This window comes from Leucopleurus acutus, assembly GCF_964270905.1.
Source record: "Leucopleurus acutus genome assembly, chromosome: 19".
NCBI classification, from domain to species: domain Eukaryota; kingdom Metazoa; phylum Chordata; class Mammalia; order Artiodactyla; family Delphinidae; genus Leucopleurus; species Leucopleurus acutus.
Window position 1 is genome coordinate 14690288 of NC_139161.1, and position 21086 is coordinate 14711373.

The 21086-nt window shown below is 54.7% G+C and overlaps 2 protein-coding genes across 3 annotated transcripts in view; both read left to right on the forward strand.

Moving 5' to 3' along the window:
* The window catches only part of STRADA (STE20 related adaptor alpha), a 29739-nt gene extending 16207 nt beyond the window's left edge, over positions 1 to 13532 (forward strand). For both annotated transcript variants that reach the window (XM_082860336.1, XM_082860335.1), the window contains 9 exons: positions 4118 to 4220; positions 4622 to 4743; positions 6548 to 6656; positions 6762 to 6885; positions 8469 to 8640; positions 9169 to 9273; positions 11884 to 12125; positions 12417 to 12459; positions 12739 to 13532. In XM_082860336.1, the coding sequence (XP_082716462.1) occupies positions 4118 to 4220; positions 4622 to 4743; positions 6548 to 6656; positions 6762 to 6885; positions 8469 to 8640; positions 9169 to 9273; positions 11884 to 12125; positions 12417 to 12459; positions 12739 to 12891 (1173 nt within the window). In that variant the 3' untranslated portion in view covers positions 12892 to 13532. The remainder of the gene's footprint in view (positions 1 to 4117; positions 4221 to 4621; positions 4744 to 6547; positions 6657 to 6761; positions 6886 to 8468; positions 8641 to 9168; positions 9274 to 11883; positions 12126 to 12416; positions 12460 to 12738) is intronic.
* Positions 13533 to 16251: 2719 nt separating this feature from the next.
* On the forward strand, positions 16252 to 18601 carry LIMD2 (LIM domain containing 2). Its single transcript, XM_082860603.1, has 5 exons — positions 16252 to 16344; positions 17130 to 17224; positions 17409 to 17453; positions 17533 to 17672; positions 17773 to 18601. Exons 2-5 carry the CDS (start codon positions 17183 to 17185, stop codon positions 17930 to 17932), a joined length of 387 nt encoding a protein of 128 aa, XP_082716729.1. The 5' UTR covers positions 16252 to 16344; positions 17130 to 17182; the 3' UTR covers positions 17933 to 18601.
* The last annotated feature ends 2485 nt before the right edge of the window (positions 18602 to 21086 follow it).

Consider the following 21086-nt stretch of genomic DNA (forward strand, 5'->3'; position numbering starts at 1 on the left):
TGTGGTGTAAGTCAGCATGTGGAACTGTCTCCAGTGGAACCGACTGGTACGTTTGCTCTCCTCTCCAGCCCATGGGAATAACAAGGTCATGGGCAGAAAACCTCCTGAGTTCAAACGTTGCTTAAATGATTACTTTTTAAGTAGATGCCAGCACTGTTGTAGGCCTTGGGGAATACATCAGTGAAGGAGACAGACAGGCCCTGCCCCGACAGAGCTTGCGTTCTAGTAGAGAAGACAGGCAGTAGACAAAATAAACTGCAGTGACCGCTATGCAGAAAATCAAGCAAGATGACATAATAGAGTGACTGGGAGCTGCTTTACTCGGCGGGACAGAGTCTTCAATGAATAGGTGACATTTGAGACCTCAAGGACGAGGAGAAGCAGCGATGGGAAAATAGTGGGGCAGGAGTGTCCCAAACAGAGGGACAGCTGGTTCGTGGGGGTCAGGTGCGGTGGGTCAGGGCAGCCCCGTGTGGGGTGAAGTCGTGGAAGTAGGCAGCGGCCGGGTCGTGTGGATCCTCACAGGCCAGAGTAGGGGGTGCTGGGTCCGAAAGCAAGCCCCTGAGTTTTGTGTTAACCGGTGACACTGATTTTATTGAGGGCAGGTCGATACTTGAGAAAACAGCAAAACAGAGCAAGAGTCTGTGCAGCGGGTTAGAGGTATGAGGTGAAGCTGGGACTCCCCAAAGTCAGCCTAGCCGGCGGCGAAGTTCTCAGCAGCTGGGGAGTCGCCGTGTCGGAGCTCTTGGTTTAGGCTTTTTGGTCAAATTGTTACCGAGTCCAAGCTTGCTCCGCTCGCCGCACACCAGGTCGATAAATTGGGAGACGAGGTGTTGAGGCCAGGGATGTGACTTTATTCGGAAAGCCGGCAGACCGAAAAGATGGCAGACTAGCGTCTTCAAAAAAACCATCTTATCGGAGTTTGGATGCCAGTTTCTTTTATAGAACAGAGCGGGGAGGAGATGAGGAAGTAAAGTAAAAAGGCCATAAGTTTTGCAAATATCACCTTGAATGGCCAGCCTCGGGGAGGGGATGTGTTCATTTCTTCTTTCTCGGGGGTCAGGATGCTTCCCTGAACAAAGGCACTTTGGTTTAACATTCAGGCAGAGGGGCAGGGTTCCCTGAGGCAGGCCATTGTGTATAGACAGTATCCTTTAGTGAACAAAAGCAATGGAAGCAAAGGGTAAAGTAAAACAGATCCAACATGGAGTCAGATTTGGTTCTTCCCTGTTACGAAATCTGTACTCCATTTTGTTCCTTGATTGTCTGTGTCCCTCTCACCTGTGTGAGGCACTGGCTGGCACCAGTATCTTGTTTTGAAGACAAGATAGTTTCAAGAAGCTACAGTGGCTATTAAGTCATCCTAGAATCTGTTTTCAGAGTATTTGGAAACACAGAAACCTGTAAAAAACAAAATCAAACCAACTTTAACTATCGATCAAGCCCTATTTAGGAGTCTCTGTTTTCTCCATTTTCTCTGTTCCATCTTCTTTGCTGAACAGGAGAGTGACCAAAAAGTAGACAGCAAAAGAGAGAGGGGAAGAATAGAATTCATATTTATTGAATACCTGTGATACACCAAGTAGTGCTAAGCTCTTTACATATTTTATCTCATTTCATAGTCACAACAACCCTATGAAGTGGGGATTGTTCCACTGATGAGATGATGAAGATCTCAGGGCTTAGAGGGACCTGCCCAGGGTCACAGAGCAAGGGATAGACTGAGTTCAAGTTCTGCCTATCCCTGGCCCCTAAGCCTCGAGTCTTCACATTATACCATATATTTTACTTAAAATAGCCTTTCCCAAATCATCTTCCCCCAAATTTAACGGATGTTAGGCACAAAAAGACTTCTCTGGACAGGTATCTTTGGGAAATGTTAGGTTAAACGAAGTTATACTTTGTCAAATTACAGAACTTCTCAAAGCCCTTAATATGGGAGTACCCCTTGTGGTTGTCCATGAGAAGGAGAGTGCTGCATTTTGTAACTTAATTGGACGTGTAAACTTTTTTCATGCGTTAACTGGCAGGATCCGTGTTCCATGGGGCCTCCTTTGGGGAAATCCTGCATTAAAACAACTAGGTAGAAAAGTGGACAAGAGACAGAAATAGGCATTTTCACTCTGGAGAAAACCCGCGTAGCCAATAAATGCATGAAAAGATGCTCAACTTCATTAGCACTCGGAAATGTAAATCAGACCCACAATGAGACTGGCAAAAATGAAGTCTGAATATACCAAGTGTTGGGGAAAAGATGGATCAACAAGAACATACATGTATCGCTGGCGGGAATGTAAATTGATATAACCATTGTGGAAAACCGTTTGGCATTTTTTTCTAAAGTCGAATGTTCATATACTCTGTGACCTCCAGTTCCACTCCTAGGTGTAAGCTTTAGTGTAACTCCTGCATTTATGTGTCAAGAAACACATTCAAGTGTGTTTTTAGTAGCACAGTTCATAATAGCAGAATGAAAAGTAACTGCAAAAGCCCCTCAGCATTGGAAGGATAAATTGAGGTATGTTCACAAGATGAGCATTATACGATATGGCTAAATACAACAATATAGGTGAATCTTAGAAATAGAAAGTTGATTAAGTTGGAACTGGGATTTGCTAACAGGGCTCAATTCTGCTTGACTGGGCTCCTCTTAACGTTAAGTGGTGCTGGAGGTAAAACCCCATATGGTTTCTTTCGTCACTGGCAGCATCAACTGTTTTGAAACCAGATGTGTTTCAAACATCAGGCACCCCACCCCCACCCCAAGGTGATACCAGCACGTCAGAACATTCTCGACTCCAGCACTTTTCTGTCTCGTGCTGAGCCAAGAGCCTTCGTGTATTCAAAGACCTCTTCCTGATCAGAGGGCAGGTTTAGGAACGCAGCATATGACATGTGAGCTGGCCTAAGGCTCTTTGTTTCAGTTAGACATACATCTCAAGAAAGAGGATCCCAAAGAAAGAAAACTACTCACAGTCCCTAAATCATACAAATCAATTTAGGTTTGGAAGAAGGAAACTGAACCTATTAAACTGAAGGAAGAGCCATTGGCCTGCCATGTATTTTGCGGGGCACTTTTCCATCAGGACCTCACATGTGACACCCACATCCTAAATGGCTGGAATCCAGCTTCATTTGCAGCCTGAGTGCACAGGGACGAGGGAGCAGGTCACTTCTGCTGCCTGGGATGATGGCTGAGACCTGACAGCTCTGTTCCCCGCCTGCAGCCCAGTGTGTTAGCTGTTTTCTGGCTTCACTTGGAAATGTCAGGGAATGATTGGTCTGGCCTCTTGGTTTGCTAACAAGGGGGCCTCTTATGGCCACATTTTGCCTATAGCAAGATTCAGCGTCTGATCTTTGGGATTTTTTTAGTCAGGATGTTAAAAATAGGACCCTAGGGACTTACCTGGTGGCGCAGTGGTTAAGAATCCGCCTGCCAATGCAGGGGACACGGGTTCGAGCCCTGGTCCGGCAAGATCCCACATGCTGTGGAGCAACTAAGCCCATGCGCCACAACTACTGAGCCCGCGTGCCACAACTACTGAAGCCCATGAGCCTAGAGCCCATGCTCTGCAACAAGAGAAGCCGCCGCAATGAGAAGCCTGCGCACCGCAAGGAAGAGTAGCCCCTGCCCGACACAACTAGAGAAAGCCCGCGCACAGCAACAAATACCCAACGCAGCCAAAAAAAAAAAAAAGGACCCTAATGCAGCAGGAAATTCAAGAGAAACCCCACCTCTCCATTCCCCTTCTCTTTTCTAAATGTGCCTTTCTCCAGACATCCTTTCCCAAGTAAGAATTTCATAGTTTTTAGCAAATGAGCCAGCTGTTGGGAAGGACAAGCAAACCAAGTGTTGACTAGAGCTGGCCCTTGTCCCCACCCCCACTCGTAGATAGCACTCACGCTTGCTCTGATATTAGTGCCAGTGACTGCATTGAGCAGCTGATGCTTTACTTTCTATTTCTCATCAAGTAGGGCTGGAACTGTTTCTTTGCTCCAGGGTCAGAATTTGTATGTTTGTTTACATGCCAGTCTCCTTGTGGGTCTGAATTACCATCTCCCCACTCTCATCCCGTCCCCAAGTTCCTCTTACTAACCTGTTTTTCTTTTTCTTTAGACCAATGAGGCGAGCGCAGAGTCGATAGCATCCTTTTCTAAACAGGAGATCATGAGTAGCTTTCTGCCGGAGGGAGGGTGTTATGAGCTGCTCACCGTTATAGGTAATGTCCAGGACTGTCATGCTCCAGGGAATCATGGCAGCCGTCTCAGCATCCTCGGGTGAATGTGTGCCAGAAGCTGTCAGCCAGTTGGCAGGATTCGTGGAGACAAAACTGGCTTTTGTGGTTCTTCTATGGCTTTCTTCTTCCAAGTGTAGGGGAAGAGATCATGCTTCCAGGAGAGAAGCTCTTTTCAATTTTTCCTTTTGGGCTGTACACTTCTGGTGTCCTGGGCCATAGTCAGTTAGAATAGTTGGCTGAGAAGGAACTGATGGAAGAAAAATCAAGAAATAACAGAAATGAAAGTTTTAACTTGAGTTTTCTTTTAAAACCAAGTCTCTTTAAGGAAGACGAAAACCTGTGTTGCTCTCGTCCCTGTTTATGGCATTTCCCTTTTCTTTTAGGCAAAGGATTTGAGGACCTGATGACAGTGAACCTAGCAAGGTACAAACCAGCGGGAGAGTATGTGACAGTACGAAGGATTAACCTAGAAGCTTGTTCCAATGAGATGGTGACGTTCTTGCAGGTAATCGCACGTGAATGTGACACTTGGAGGGAGGGCTCTTAGTTCCAGCAGTAACCACAAGGCATCTTTACATCTGTCTTCTGAAACAGCTGGCGGGAAACGAAGGTAGACCAAGCCAGGAAGTTACGGAAGCTCTTGGTGAAGAATCTTGGGCATTTGGCATTAAGGGTTCTATAACGCTGCTCAGCCCAATTTATATTCCCCTCTTCTTCACCAGATCCTCCTGTGACTCATTTATTCACGTATTTATTATTCAGAGAGGCTAAGTAACTCGCCCCTGGTCGCTCACACTAGTAAGTGGCAGAGGCAGGCTTCACACCCAGACAGTCTCTTTCCAGGTGCGGGGCAGCTCGCCTGGCCACGGGCGACCGTCTTCCGACTCTTAGTGTCCTGTTTGCCTGAGGTTCCTTTCTTCTGGAGAAGCAAGTAGCTGCCCTCTTGTTAAACTGGGAGACACTGCAGGTCTAGTAAGTGCCTGGGGATGAAGGCTTGCCCTGGGGACTCCCTAGATTTAGGGCCTGGCTCAGTGTGTTTTCAGTACAGTTGGCTGCAGCCCCTCCCCCTTCTTCAATTACAATGTTTTTCTGAACTCACGCTTATCTGACAGTGCTCCAGTACCAGTTCATGTGTTCAGAGTAGTTTTGGGGTCTGAGGATGGAACAGAATGTCAGTCCCAGCTCAGTTATTTGGGAAAAAACTTATCTGAGTTTGTTCTAGAGCACATTTGAGCTTTGTGATTCTTGTCTTTATCCCGTACAGCCGTGGACAGGCAGAAGGTGCTGCTGCCTATTTGACCTCGGCTCATTTCCCAGAGGCCAGGACCCTGGAGTTGCTGTAGTTCTTTTGTCCAAATTTTTTTTCACATCTTTTGTCCAAATTTATTTCAAAATTCCATCGGTCTTAACGCTTTTCATAGCTGCTTCTGAGGAAGGGAGCTCTCAGCTTGAGGTCGCTGGAGAAATCTATTCTAATGTTTAGTAGTTGTTGTTTGTTCTTTAATGCTTTCTTTCCGTGTTTCTATTGCTAACAACATTTTCCTTTATAATAGGAAAACACTTTTTTGTTTTATCTTTTTTTTTTAATTTAAAAATTTTTTGGGTCTTTGTTGCTGCGTGCTGGCTTTCTCTAGTTGCAGCGAGTGGGGCTACTCTTCGTTGCGGTGCGCGGGCTCCTCATTGTGGTTTCTTGTCTTGTTGCGGAGCACGGGCTCTAGGCGCGCGGGCTTCAGTAGTTGTGGTTCGCGGGCTCTAGAGCGCAGGCTCAGTAGTTGTGGCGCGTGGGCTTAGTTGCTCCACGGCGTGTGGGGTCTTCCCAGACCAAGGATCGAAGCAGTGTCCCCTGCATTGGCAGGCAGATTCTTAACCACTGCACCACCAGGGAAGTCCTTGTTTTCTTATCTTAAAGAGGAGTTCTGTGCCTGGGCCCTTGAAGTTGAGCTAAGCTTATAACTTCCTAAGTCTGCAGTAGGCGGTTTGTTTTCATGGCCTCCGAGGTGGTGCACTGTGACCCTCTGCTGTGGTGTTAGCAGTTTCCCTGTTGGCAGGGAATGGTTTCTCGAGGTGCTTTAGGATTGGCTGGCAGAGCCCAAGTTAGGCAGAAGCTGGCGAAGGAGGGCTGGCTTCCCTGCTGAGATGGCAGAGCCTGGTTCCTTTCATACTGGTGGCACCTGCTCGGGCTGCTCCCAGGATTCTGAGCAGGGCACGCAGGGAGGCCTAGGTCCCCGTATTATTCGTGCTGCCACCTTCATGTTGAGCGTCCTCCTCAGGGCCCCTTGGTTCTGACTGCAACTCACCATTGCTTTCAGGGGGAGCTCCATGTCTCTAAGCTCTTCAGCCATCCCAATATCCTGCCATATCGAGCCACCTTTATCGCAGACAATGAGCTGTGGGTTGTCACATCATTCATGGCATATGGTGAGTGGGGAAGGGGTCCTGGCAGGGATGGGTTCTAAGAACTCTGCTGTCAGCTTGCTCACGTGCTGTCACCCTGTGCTCCGTCCCCACGATCCTCTTCCTCAGGCTCTGCAAAGGACCTCATCTGCACACACTTCACGGACGGCATGAATGAGCTGACGATTGCTTACATACTGCAGGGGGCGCTCAAGGCCCTGGACTACATCCACCACATGGGATACGTGCACAGGTGCTTTCTTGGGCCTGTTAACCCTTTATAAGAGTGGTATCTGGGCCCATGAGCCCTCGAGTAAAGGTTGACTGAAGCTAGTGAAGCCAGAGTTTAAAGCAAGGGTCGAATCCTGCCCTTGCCTCTGCTGGGAGGGCAGAGCATTTACCCTGTCAGCGCTAAAGCTACTGACTTTCTCTTTACCGAGCAGCTTGGTCCCGAGTATGAGGGGAATACCTGACGTGGGCCTCTGCACCCCACCTTCTCCTTCCTTGGAGCACCCATACTGGGGTGTGCCCTAGAGTCAGCCCTATGCTGGGAGGCTCGGGAGAAGACAGACTGCTCTGTAGATGGTGTCCAGAAAAGCAGCTCGTGGTAGGGGAGATAATAAAACTAGGACCCCTACCTAACTCCACATACAAAGGAGCACTTCAGATAGATTAAAGGCCTACATGGAAACGATAGACTTAGATAGAAGGAAACGCGAGGAAATACTTTCGTGACCTGAGGCATAACTTCTAAATGTTTTACATGCACAAAACAAGGCAAAAAATGGATGGAATTGATAATATCAAGATTAAAACTTCCTCTCCAATACAGGACACCAGGAACAAAGTTAAGAAAGGAGTTACAGCGTGGAAGGTGTTAGTTTTGTCTAAAACACACAGGAGATTAGTAACAAGGAAATTTTGTGAATCAATAAGAAAAGGATAGCAGAGCAACAGAAAGATGAGCAAAGGATGTGGAGTTTATAAAAGAAAACCTGAAAGACTAATGGTCATATGAACAGACACTCAAGTCTAGCAAGAATCAGAAAATCAAGTTAAAACAGGAGGATGTCACCTTATACCCGTGGGACTGGCTGTAATTCAGAGGCTGGGTGAGGACCGGTGCGGTGAAGAGGTGGGTCTCCCGTCCGGATAGTGGAAGGTGGCCCAACACAGCCAGTCGGAGTCACTTAGAACCAGGACCATCAGTGCTGCCTCTGGGTGCATACCCCAAAGAAACCCTCCCACAGGCCCATCAGGGGACATGTATGTGGACATCTTTGTTCATATTTGTGGTGATGAGAGGCAGCACGAGTGTCCTTCCTGGAAGAATGGATTAGTAAGTGTTAGACCCCACCCCAGAGTGCAGGTGGCATTTAGAAGCAACGATTAGGTGTATACAGTTGGCAGCACAGATGGGTCTTGGAAACATTACACTGAAGAATGGGCTGCATAACACAGTACCATTAGGTCAATAGAAAACACGTGAGAAAAAACAATACACTTTCGAGAATACCTACAAACAAAACGTACAGTTTAAAGGCAGTAGATGGTAGAGCAAGCAGTGGTCTGTAAGCATAAAAGAGAACTTTAACAAAACATAAATAAATTTTAAAGTCTGGTGATAGGTAAATGGGGTCATGCTATTTTTTCTTTCTGTGTATGTTTGAAAATTTTCATAAAAATGCATGTTCGTGTATATCTATGTGATGTATATGCGTATAGTACACACACACACCTGCCAGGGGAGAGGGCTGACTGGGTCTAGTGTGTGAAGACAAAGGTTCGTGGTGTGAGGGGCTCCTGCTGCCCCGTGACCCCCTCCCCGCCCCCCAGGAGTGTCAAGGCCAGCCATGTTCTGATCTCAGCGGATGGGAAGGTCTACCTGTCTGGCTTACGCAGCAACCTCAGCATGATCAGCCACGGGCAGCGGCAGCGCGTGGTCCACGACTTCCCCAAGTACAGTATCAAGGTTCTGCCGTGGCTCAGCCCAGAGGTCCTCCAGCAGGTCTGTGAACTGGGTCTCAAGGGGCCCCCATTCCCCACCAGCTCGTGATTCCCCAGGGAGGCCTTCAGGAGTTTCCGGGGATGGGGGTTCCCAGAGGGAGGGCTTCCCTGGTGGCAGGTAGAACTGGGACGCTTCTCGCACGGGTGTTCCACGCCCTTAGCAGCTGATCTCGTTTCCCCCCCACCCCACCCTGGGGAGGGTCCCAAACTGCGCCTGAGCCTTCCTTCAAAGATGCTGCCATTTCCTGGGAAGAAGAGCGTTTGGGAAATGTTTGGCGCTCTCTACATCCCTGTCCTAAGCAGGAGCACGTCCTCCTGCTGCCACAGAGCATCAGCAAGGCATTCGTTCCTTCTAAAACAGCAGTGACCCCTCAGTAGTACAGGCGAGGAAGGTCTCCGCAGCCGGTCCCGATTTGGGGACAGGCCTTCTTTTCCTCTCCCCAGTGTTTGCTCCACTCGCTTCTTTCTCTAAGAACAATGGCCAAGGCTACAGTGTGGAGTGACCTGTGGCTCTTTTCTCCTGATTTAGAATCTTCAGGGTTACGATGCCAAGTCTGACATCTACAGTGTGGGAATCACGGCCTGTGAACTAGCCAATGGCCACGTCCCCTTTAAGGATATGCCTGCCACCCAGGTGAGCCTGCAGCCCAGGGGCTTCCTTCTGCCTTCCTGCCTGTCTGCCTTCCACAAACACTTGCTGAGGAACCGCCACACGCAGGACACCAGCCTGGGATACTAAGATGAAAGACCCAGTTCTTTCCTTCAAGAGCCCCACCAGTGGGGAGATAGTTGTGTAACTGTTTACTTCTGTCAGTGGTAACTGTGGTGGTAATGGAGCCCGGGGATGCGGGGGGGCGGGTGTGGGCTCACAATTTCAGGCCTGGAGCCCACACACCAGGTGTCTATTTAAAACATATAAATTAAGCTAACAAAGTTTTATAGATGTATAAAATATGTTCTATATTCTTACCTTGATCCATATACCTGGAAGACCAGTTTCTAATTTAGAATTCTTAGACTTCTCAGGTTCTGTGCTACCACGTTCCAGTCAATACCTTTGCAACCTCCAGCCTGCACGTTCTACTTCTGTTCATGCCCCTTTTAACCACCGCCCTTGGCTTCTAGGTATACACGCAGCCAGTGGCATCGTCTACCCTTGGAGACAGACCCAGGGAAGAGGGTTATCCAGGTCTTATCAAGTCCAGGAAGTGGACTTGGGTCATTTGGGCAAGGATTACCTGGGTCCCAAGTACCTGGAGCATGATCTAGACCTGAGAGGGGGTGGGGGCGGGCGTGTAGGCTCTGAGTCAGCCTCTCCCAGAACCCACAGACTGCTTGCCCTGTGGGGAGAGGAGCAGCTAGAGAACGGCCACAGGGCAGCTCTAGAGGAGGGGATCTGGGAAGGCTTCTGGGAGGAGGTGACCCTTGAGACTTGAAGGCAAATAGGAATTAACTGTGTGAAGAATGGGAACTGGAAGGAAACTCTTTTCGGCAGAGGGAGCAGCATGTGCAAAGACCCAGAGTCAAGAAAGAACAGGACTGGGGCTTCCCTGGTGGCGCAGTGGTTGAGAGTCCGCCTGCCGATGCAGGGGACACGGGTTCGTGCCCCGGTCCGGGAAGATCCCACATGCCGCAGAGTGGCTGGGCCTGTGAGCCATGGCCGCTGAGCCTGCGTGTCCGGAGCCTGTGTTTTGCAACGGGAGAGGCCACAACAGTGAGAGGCCCGCGTACTGCAAAAAAAAAAAAAAAAAAAAAGCCAGGATCTGGGAAGAGCAGGTAGTTGTAAATGGCTGAAGTACGGGTGCTTCTGGGGGGCTGCTAGGTGACGTGGTTGGAGAAGGAAGCAAGGGCAGATCACGAAGGACTTTGCTTGTGTGCCATGCCAGGGTGTTTGGTTTCTGTCCCAAAGCATGTGGAGAACTGCTGAAGGAGTGATAGCATCAGATACATATTTTATAAAGATGACTCGCAGATGGATTAGTTCTGGCAGACTAGTTAGGAGGGTATGGAAATCTATCTAGGTAAGGAGTCTAGGAAGTCTAAGTAAGACAGAAACGGATGCTCAGGAAAGACTTAAAAGGCCATTTTTAGGTAAACAAGGTACGGATGCAGAAACAGCAGTGCCCAGGAGAACCTCCTGAGGTGATGGAAATGTTCTGGACCTGGGCTGTCCAGCGTGGCCGCCACTAGTCACCTGTGGCTGTTGAGCACTGTGGCCCGCGAGATTGAGGACTGGATTTTAAGCTGAATTTAAATAAAGATAAATAGCTATGGGAGTTCCCTGGCAGTGCAGTGGTTAGGACTCAGTGCTTTCACTGCTGGGGCCCAGGTTCAAGCCCTGGTCAGGGAACTGAGATCCTGCAAGCCACATGGTGCAGCCAAAAGAAAAAAAAGACTCTTTGCAGTCTATTTATTACCCTGGTTTTGTAAATCAGAGAAGGAGAGGGAATTCCCTGGCAGTGCAGTGGTTAGGACTCAGTGCTTTCACTGCTGGGGCCCAGGTTCAAGCCCTGGTCAGGGAACTGAGATCCTGCAAGCCAAGCGGCATGGCCAAGAGCAACCAAAAAAAATCTCTCTCTCTGTCTGTCTCTGTCTGTCTGTCTCTGTCTGTCTCTGTCTGTCTCTCTGTCTCTCTCTCTCTCTGTCTCTCTCTTTCTCTCTCTATATATATGGCTACATGTGGCTGGTGGCTCCCATATTGGACAGCACAGCTCTAGAAGGATTTCCAGGTTTCTGCCTTGAACAGCTCACGAGGTCCATGAGGACAGCAGTCCCCAAGGTGGGCTGCTTTTACATGTGTGGAGTCTGAGGACTTCGGAACAGCTGCCTAGCCCGCCCCTGGGTGCACTGCTCCTGTGCAGTGACAATCGGCCAGAATGAACCCCATCGGACCCACCTGGGCGTGGCACACTGGGGCTGGGCTTTAAAGAAAGGACCTGGCTGCCACCTTGACCCTAGGGTGAGGGCTCTACAGTTGGAAGGATCTGATGCCTTACGAAGGGGGAGAGACTGAAAGCCCCTGCCTTCCAACCACGGCGGAGGCGGGTATTCCTTTGCAGTCCTCCTCGTCAGTTTGGCCTTGCTAGGGTGTGGCTGCCAGTCCTTTGGAAAAGTCAGACTTTTTCCACTTCTTTCTTTACTTCTCCCGAATCACTCGTGTGTTGGGGAAAGTATACTTGTGAAGAAACTCTATTGGCCTTCCAGGGGCCCCCTCCAGCCTAGCCCCTGGCTCTGTCCTCCCCAGATGCTGCTGGAGAAGCTGAACGGCACCGTACCCTGCCTGCTGGACACCAGCACCATCCCTGCCGAGGAGCTGACCATGAGCATCTCGCGCTCAGCGGCCAACTCTGGCCTGAGTGAGAGCCTGGCCCCCAGCCCCCCCAGGACCTCCAATGGCGACACGCCGTCCCACCCCTATCACCGCACCTTCTCACCCCATTTCCACCACTTTGTGGAGCAGTGCCTTCAGCGCAACCCGGATGTAAGGTATGTCTGCTGGGCTGGGAGTGGGCTTTGTGGGGAGCCCAGGGGGCTCTGGAGTGCAAGGCCGGGTTTGAGAGGATGCCTCTGTCCTGTAAAAGTCTGGGTTCCTGGGACGAGTCCAGAGCCCCCTCGGCAGGAGGGGTTTGCTAGGAAGCCAGCCTGGGTAGCTCTGGCTGTTGTTTCTTGGTGAGCTGAGGGAAGGAGAGGGGGCACTTGAGGGTAAGGTAGAAGCAGCAGGACTGGGGAAATCCGGGCACAGGGCTGATGCTGGTCTCTCCTCCCCTTCCTCTACAGACCAAGTGCTAGCACCCTCCTGAACCATTCTTTCTTCAAGCAGGTACAGTAGCACTTTCCCAAGGCTCCCTGGTTGTTTTTCTTGCCTGTGGTTCCAACCACCCTCAGTCCCCTTAGCTTTGGGGTCTTTAGATATCCTCTCCTCCTCCGTTCAAATCAGAGAAATGACCATGTTTCCAAAGCCCCTTAAAGGCGCTGCTCCTTCCTCCCAGAGACTCGTGGCTCCAACAGCCCATCTGTCCCTGGGCCGTGGTCCCTTGCCCCATGATGTCCTGAGACTCAAAGCAACAGCATCCACCCCCAACTCTCTCTCCTCCCCCAGATCAAGCGACGTGCCTCAGAGGCTCTGCCGGAGTTACTTCGTCCTGTCACCCCCATCACCAGTTTTGAAGGCAGCCAGTCTCAGGATCACAGTGCAATCTTTGGCCTGGTAACAAACCTGGAAGAGCTGGAGGTGGACGACTGGGAGTTCTGAGCCTCTGAAGAAGGTGCACATTCTCCATCCCAGGCTGCGTGAGCCTCCGGGACCCTTCCTGAGGGCTGGCTGCACTCCCACCCTCCTGGGGGCAGATTGAGCAGAAAGGACATTTCTGCCAGGAGTGTTGGCTGCTTACTGACTGGGAAAGAAATTCCTGGAAGGAAACTTTTTTTTTTTTTTTTACTGCTCCAAAGGCTTTTGAGACACGAGGGAATCCCAACAACCAGGGATTGGGAGGGGCCGGAAAGCTGACGTTCCCAGTCCTGTGAGCTCAGGTGACCTGACCTCTTCAGAAGGAATAGATGCTCTTCTGGCTGTGGCGGCTGAAGTCCAAGGCCAGGGTTTGACTCACCCACCCAGGGAACTGTGCGACTTCTTCCCACTCTGGCTCTCCTACCAGCCTAGTTGCGTCCTTCTCCCCTGCTCTCAGATCCTATAGGTCCAGAGGGGCAAGCAATAAGACTCCCCTCCCCTCGGACCTCTCCCTGATAACTGAAGGCAAGGGTATTGTTTCTTTATGAGCACTAGCTGAAGGCTGGGGCAGTCCACCCGCCTCCCCCTTTTTGCTTGGGCCCTGACACCTGAAACCTTCCCGTGCTTCATCTTTGTAGCTCATTCCTTTCCCACGAAGGGTCCATCTCACCGACTCCCGCTGGCCGCCTTGGTGCTTCCTCCAAGGGCCATAATTTTTGCCTAACCTGAGGGCCTGAGTCCTTACGCAGTGTTAGTTTCATCGCCAGAACAAATTAAAAGTTCCAGAGAATCCACTGGAGAGTGACATTGTTGTGTGTTGGCCATGCAGGCTCGGACGTGAGTCATTCCACCCCCGGTTCTGCCATCTGAGGGTGGTCCCACAAGTGCTTGTGGAAGCACAGCGGTGACTTCCTTCTTTAGCTAGACAGCCTCACAGCACACGTTTCTTTTAAAACCCATAATGGATTTGTCTCTTAACTATCTAACGTTGAGACGATTAATTTTAGCCTGTGGCCATCAAACTGCTTTGGGGCTGGAAAGGTCTGAGCGCTGGAGACCGGCCTCTCTGCAGGACCACTTCTGGGCCACTGGAGCCCAGGCAGAAGAGGCTCACTTTTGTCAGGAAAGGCGGTGGACGGGGTTGTTTTGGAACAGGACTCAGCGTCTCCTCACCGTTGGGACTCATACTCAAAGAGCAGGTAACCTAAGACCCGGCCCCCGCCCTTCCTGTCGTCCTGGCTGGCAGCCAGGGAGTCCAGGCCAGGGGGTGATTCTCACCTCGGGCTCCTGCGTGTGCGTCCCAGCCTGCACGCGCCCCCCAGCCGGGCCCCTTCCCCCACCAGTCTCCCCAGGTGGGTGCCCCTCTCTAGCCTGGGTACTTCAAATGTCAGATCAAGGAAGTGCCCCTCCCTCTTCCCTGTAGCTGCTTTAACCCGTCAAATGCCCTCACTTTCCCTTTCCTCAGAAATTGTAACATCAGTTTTAAAAAGAAAAATAGAAAACCTCTTCCCCTGGGCAGTTACAGGGGTTGAGGGGAAGGGACTCGCACCAGCCGGGAGGGCGTGGGGAAACCTGAAACGGAGGGAGTGAGAAGGCCAGGTCACATTTATTTCCAGCCCTCTTGCCAGCTCGTTTTTTTTTTTTAAACCTCAAGTTCCCTTTTCTTAACACCCTCGGCAGCTTGTTTGTTTTCCCTCTGATCTGCTTGCTCCACCTTGCTGTCGGCGCCCCAAGGGCTGATTCTGTGGGGGCCCCCGCAGTTCAGCTGCGGGTCATCCTGGGCAGGGCAGGGGGCCCTGAGGCACCAGCCAAGCGCTGCTCCTTGCACCTCAGAGAGCTTCACGTTTCTTGCATCACCATAGCCCCCTTTGAGCATCTGACGACAGGTGTGGAAGCTTGGCTGGTAAAGATGCCTGTTAACAGTTTTAGAAGTTCTCACACACCCCATCCAGGGAGTTCGGGGGGCTTCAGCTCAACCCAAACGTAAAACTTTCTCCAGAGAGGGAGGGAGGCTGAGGGGAAGAGTGAAGCACAGCCTGGGTGCCCTGAGCGAGCCAAGGGAACACCCGGGGGCTGGGGATGCCTGCTGCCCCGCTCACTGTCCTGCCAGGTGAGCACGATGAGCTGTTCTGTTCCTGACAAGGCTGTGGGCCTCGCTCTTTAGCCACTAGTTCTACTCCTGCCATCGCAGGGCAGCTATGCTTAGGGCTATGCTTCGTGCAACAGCTTCCAGCTGCGACCGGGAGGTGGCTTCCCTGTGCTCCCCGCAGAGCTGAGGCTCTACCCCACAAGTGAGTGATGCTCCCTGGGACCCTTAGTGCCGTGTGCCGGAGGAGCCCAGGCAGCCGGCTCGGCCTGGGGGGCGGGGCGGGGAGGGGGGAGTCAGGAGGCCTGGCCTTTCACGCCAGCCCTGCCGCTCCAGCTTTGTTACTTGAACGAGTCACTTTAAATCTTCAGGCCTCGCTCCCTGTGTCAAATGAGGTTTGGTTGAACCCAGGATTGCTTGTTTCAAGGATGGAGATCTCTTTCCCTGAAGGGGGTGCCGGCAGGGGCTGGGAGTTGGGGGGTGACGAAGCCCACAAAGTCCCTCCACAGAAGCGCTTTAGGACGGCAGCCTCTGGGCACCACAGCCGCAGGCTCCCGGTTTCCCTCTCTCCGGGGCGCCAAGAGAAGGCGCTGAGGGCTGGTGGCCGAAGCTGACCGAACACGGAGACCCCGGGGCCCTTCTGCGGCGCGGGCCGGGCCTCGCAGCCTCGCGTGGCCAGACCGCGTGCCCGGCCGCCCCTGCCATCTTCCTCGGCGGCCATATGGGCGCGCGAGGCGCCCCTGGCGGCGGGAGGACGAGGCGCCCGAGGGGGCGTGGGAGCCCCACGGGGACGCTGGGCGGGCCTCCGGGGCGGCCCCCGCGGGTCCTTCGTGCCGCAGGGCCCACGGAGCGGGGAAATGGAGGCAGCGAAAGGCCCAGGCGCGCCGGGTTATCCTTTTCCGCCGCGAGGGCCTCGTCGGGAGCGCCATTTGTCCCGCGACCCCAGTCAGCTCCACCTGGACTCGCCCCTGGCCCGAGGCCTGCGGCGCGGGTCCTCCAGCTCCGGTCCCTGCCTCTGTCCGGAGCGGGCCGACGGGGCGGCCGGTTTCGCGAGGATGGTGGGCGCCAAGGCCGAGGGGCGGTGCGGAGCGCTGGGAGAGCGGGGTCGGCGCTGGGGGCAGACAAAGGCGGGGGACGCCGAGCAAGGGGAAGACAAAGCGCAGAAAGGGGGTCGGCGGCGGCGCCGGGGCCCCGGAGGCGGCTCCGGGCGCTGCGGAGCCAATGGGCGGGCGCGGGGCGGGGGCCGGCGGGGGCGGCGCCGTAATAAGGCGGCGGCGGCCGCGGCCGCTCGGGGACCACTGGCAGCGGCGGCAGCTCGTGCCCGCGCACTCCTCGCACCCGAGGCGTTCCCCGGAGACCGACCCCCGCCCCGCGGCCCAGGCCGGGGCCCGGTGAGACCCGCGGGCGGGCCAGGGGAGGGGCCGGCATCACGCTCGTAATCCGGGAGGCCCAGGTCGGGGCTGTGGGCGCGAGGGCCGCCGCCCACGGGGTCCCGACGCCGAGCGCCTCAACCCGTCGCGCTCGCCCGTGGCCCCGAGGCCAGCGTCCGCCCTCCGGGTCCGGCCTCCAGACAGAGGCGGGGCCGAGGTCTCCTCGGCTGGACCCGCGGGAGTCCCGGGTCTGGGTTCCGGTACGCGGGATCGGGACGGAGGAGCGGGGCGCGCGGGCGGCGGCTCGGCCGGGCGGGGCGGGCGGCTCGGCCCGCGAGCGCTGTCCAGGGGCTGGGTCGGCCGAGCGAGGAGCGCCCGGGCCCCCGCGCCTCGGCCCCGAGCTGGGGAGGGTCGGGCCGGGGTCAGGCCGGGGCAGCGGATTCTGGCCGCGCACCCCCCAGGACCCGCCCTCTCCTGACCTCCCCTCGCACCAGGCGGGGTCCTGGTCTGCGAAGCGCTCAGGCCGCTGCGCGGAGCCCCTCCCCCAGTCGCTGCCAGCTAACTGTTCTTTCCCCGACACATGGTTCCACTCAGGGACCCCTGCCCCCTGCGGAGCCGCGTGGGGGACGAGCGGGCCAAGGGGGAGGTGGGTGAGGGGCGGAAGTGGCAAGACCCAGAGCAACAGGAAATGACTTAGGGAAAGCCCCAACCGCGGCCCCCCAGCCCCTTGCCTGTAAACACCCCACCCCCACCCTGCGGGCTGGGGAAGGGCTTGTGGGGCCCTCTCAACCGACTTCCCCTTGCAGAACCCAGCGGGTGCCGCGGCTCCACACGGGGCCTCCATCGCCGCCAGTGAGCCATGTTCCAGGCTGCAGGAGCCACCCAGGCCACCCCCTCCCACGTAGGTGCTCAGCCGGGTGGGAGGGCACTCCATTCCCGCAGGTGTCTGGCCTGAGGGTGAAGGCGTGCTGAGCGGCGTGTTTGCCTGTCTCCCTTCCCCTCCTCCTGACTGTCCCTGGGATCTGGGCTGGTGATGGTCTGGGGCCCTCCTCAGCTGACCCTGCCCCGCCTGCCCTCTCCCTCAGGAAGCCAAAGGTGGCAGTGGCAGCAGCGCGGTTCAGCGCTCCAAGGTAGGGCCCTGAGGCTGGGGTGTGCGGGAGGGCGGGCTGGTCGCTGGTCAGGCCCCTGATGGGGTCTCTCCCGAAACAGTCCTTCAGCCTTCGCGCCCAGGTGAAGGAGACCTGCACTGCCTGCCAGAAGACCGTGTACCCCATGGAGCGGCTGGTGGCCGACAAGCTCATTTTCCACAACTCTTGCTTCTGCTGCAAGCACTGCCACACCAAGCTCAGGTGCGCCCTTGCCCTACCCCCGCCCTGGCCTTCCTGACCTGACCCGACCCGACCCGACCCGACCCGACCCGACCTGAGCGCAGCTGTTCTGCTTCTACAGCCTGGGCAGCTACGCGGCGCTGCACGGAGAATTTTACTGCAAACCCCACTTTCAGCAGCTGTTTAAGAGCAAAGGCAACTACGACGAAGGCTTCGGCCGGAAGCAGCACAAGGAGCTCTGGGCCCACAAGGAGGTGGACCCCGGCACCAAGACAGCCTGAGGCCCCTCTCACCATCCACTCCCTCCTCCTTCCGTCGAGGGCCTGGAGCAGGCAGCGGGCAGGGTGGGAGAGAGGTTGGACCGGGCCCCGGCGGGGTCAGGGTGGGAAGGGGATGAGGCTGTCTTGCTCGGGCAGAGGGTCTTGGGGGCAGGGCTCTGCTTCGGGATTCCTTCCTTCTCCCTCAGTGGGTGGGGGGGTTAGGGAACCAGGACTGGGCTTTGCTCACCAGCCCGCTTCCTGCTGCTTCCAGCCTACCCCACCTTACCCCACGGCCCCCTGGGAAGGCCCCCCAACCCAGCTTCCCTATCTAGGTGCCTTTTCTCCAGCAAGGAGTCAGCATGCCCCCCTCAGGGTCCCAAGCTCCCTCACTGCCACCCAGGGCCCTGTGTGGCCCCCACATCTCCCCATCTACCTCTGCCCTTAGCCTGGTCCTGAGCCATGGAGACTGCAGGAAGGTGAGCCAGGATGCCCCCTGCTGGGTCTCTCCAAATGCCCACCAGGACCCCGTGGGGGAGGGGAGGGAAAGTGGAAGAGACCCGCCCTCCTCACCCCCCCCCCCCCCCCCCACCCAGGCGAGGCAGGGCATGCCCATTAGGGCTTGGGACCATCCCACACCACGGAAGCAGCAGAAGCTAAAGCACCGGCCAGGCTGAGAGCCACGGAGACTGGTGGGGAGCTGGCAGGGTCACGTTCCCCTCTTCTCCCATTTCTGCCGGTTTTGACTGTTGTAATCAACCCTGTTTTAAACACGTTTCAACAGATCCTGACTCTGTATTATGTGGCCTGATGGGGGTTTTGTGGCAGGAAGGATAGAGTCACCACACAGAAGTGAAGGGGGACAGGGTCAGCCCAAAGCACCCCTGGCCTTGATTGGTGGTGGGGGGCTGATGGTGATGGGTGTCAGGGGAATGAACACTGGGCAGCCTGAGAAAAGGGGGTACGCTTCCCAGCCAGGTCTTCATACTGTCAAACCCAGAGTGTCTGATGACTGAACTCCACTTTGCCCCTCAGTCTGTGTTGCTTAAGGTCAGGCCGTCAGTGGGTAATGGTGCTGCGCCTCGCTGCACTTCAGTATGTTGGGGTACACGACAGAATCCTTTTGCTGAGTCCTCATCTGAGCCCCCTTTGCCCTGGAATGGTGGGAACCAGCAGATCCAGCAATTTGTATCAAAGGTCTCCTAGTCTCTGTGCCCTTTCCCCATCTGTCCTCTTCCTCCTGCTTTTTCAAGCTCCAGGGAATGGGGCAGCCGTGGTCACCATCCCAAGCAGTCTAAGGAGAAACAGCTCGTCTGCTCTTGAGGGGACAACAGTTTACAACAAACAAGGCAAGCTTGGAGGACCTAAGATCCTCCCCTGCTCCCACCCCCACCCCAACAGAATACAGGCAGGATGTCTGGCTTGTCCTGCCCCAGACCCAACCATCCTGATTTCCCCCAACTGCCTGTGGACTATGTGACTTGGTGGAACAAGAGGGCAGACTCCTGGGGGATTTGCTACCTCCACCCCATATACGTCCTTAAGTTCCTAAGTGACCTCATGCCCATAGAACAGGGCAGGGAGCTGGGCCTCAAACTTCGAAGGCAGGTGGGCGGGCCACTGTGCTATGTTGCCCCTGGAAATGGCAGAGCTAACAGCAAGCAGAGTTGGCACCCCGAGCCTGGGTCCTCAGAGCGTGAGGAGGGCTGCTGAGAGCCTCACTTGGGGCAGGTCCAACGTCTGCACCAGAGGCCTCAGATGGGGACAAGGATGGTCCTTCTCTGCTCCGAGCTAAGCAACAGCAGCAGATAGCCATGGGGGAGCTATCAGAGAGGTGGCTCCTGGAGGTGCCCGATCCCTGCCCTGCAAGGATACGACTCAGGTGAGTCCTTCCCTGGGCTGGGAAGACCAGTGGATGCCACAAAGGTCCTGGAAACGGAGCCACATTGATACTTGGGTCAGGTGAGCTGACAGTGCCACCTCAGTGAGTCAGCTGTGGTAGAACCACCCTCGGCAGAGCTCCGAGGAATGGGGGGAAGAAAGGGAGCCACTTCTGAGCTAGCAGACTGGTACCAGCCAAGTCACACCACCCCAGGACCCCTCTTGGAGTCATTTCAAGTTCTCATCTGCTAAGGGAGGCAAGCTTGTTGCCAGGCGCCATACCCAGCTTCTCCCAGGTAGACACCTGTTCCCTCCCCCCCAACCAAAAGCACTGCCACAGGACCCCTTGGGTATAAATGATCCCTTTTATTGTAAGTAATGCAAGACACTGGCCTGGCTTTGCACTGCAAGCCCTCGGTCAAGATATAGTCAAAATAACTATGGCTGCAGGTTCTTCTGCACGATCCACAATTCAGACACAGACACAGAGCTGGGGTGGGCAGGAGGGTGGTGGAGTGTGGACTGTCCCCAGCCCTGGCCTCTCCGTGTCGGGCTGGCCAAGGCTGACATACCCCACGGGTTGATGAGCAAGTGGTGGCAGGCCCTTCCCACAGCCAGCCTGGGGCTGCTAGGAGACGGCCCTTCAGATCCTTTGGGCCAGGCCATCCTAGGCCCCACAACTTTTCATCTGGATTATTTAATAAAAAAACAATAAATTAAAATTAAGCAACAGCTTGGTCCTGAGGATGCTGAGCCAGCATGTCCACAGTTTTTGGCACACAAAAAATCAGGGTCGTGGTTTTTTGGAGTGTAGGATTTGTTGGCTTGTTCGCAAATTCATTTTTAAAAACATTCCCTGTGCGGCAAGACCCCGGGGGGGGGGGGGGGCTCTGTGTAGAGCCTGAACCTGGGACACAGAGTCGTCTCATCTTGTCGGCACCGGCACCACGCCGTTTCCTGGCGGGGGTCAGGGACTGGGGGCGGGGGTGTGGGCCCAAGAAGAGTGCTACAGCCATCAGGACGGGGTCGTGGAGAGGCCGAGCTGCCGCTCGGCAGCTTTGGTCGAGGCAAGGGGCCAGTCCCCACCCTGGGCCAAGAGCCAAGGTGGAGGCAGGAGCACATGCTCACTGTCTTCAGAGCGCCCGCCTGGGGGTGCCTGACAGAGGCCCCTGGGGGAAAAGGATGGAAACAGGGGCCCAGGCCCAACTGGCACCGTGCAACACACATTCCTGCAAAACCAGCTGCTTTCATTTTCTCTTCTCTCTCTTGAGGCGTCCATCACCTGTAACAGTCTAGA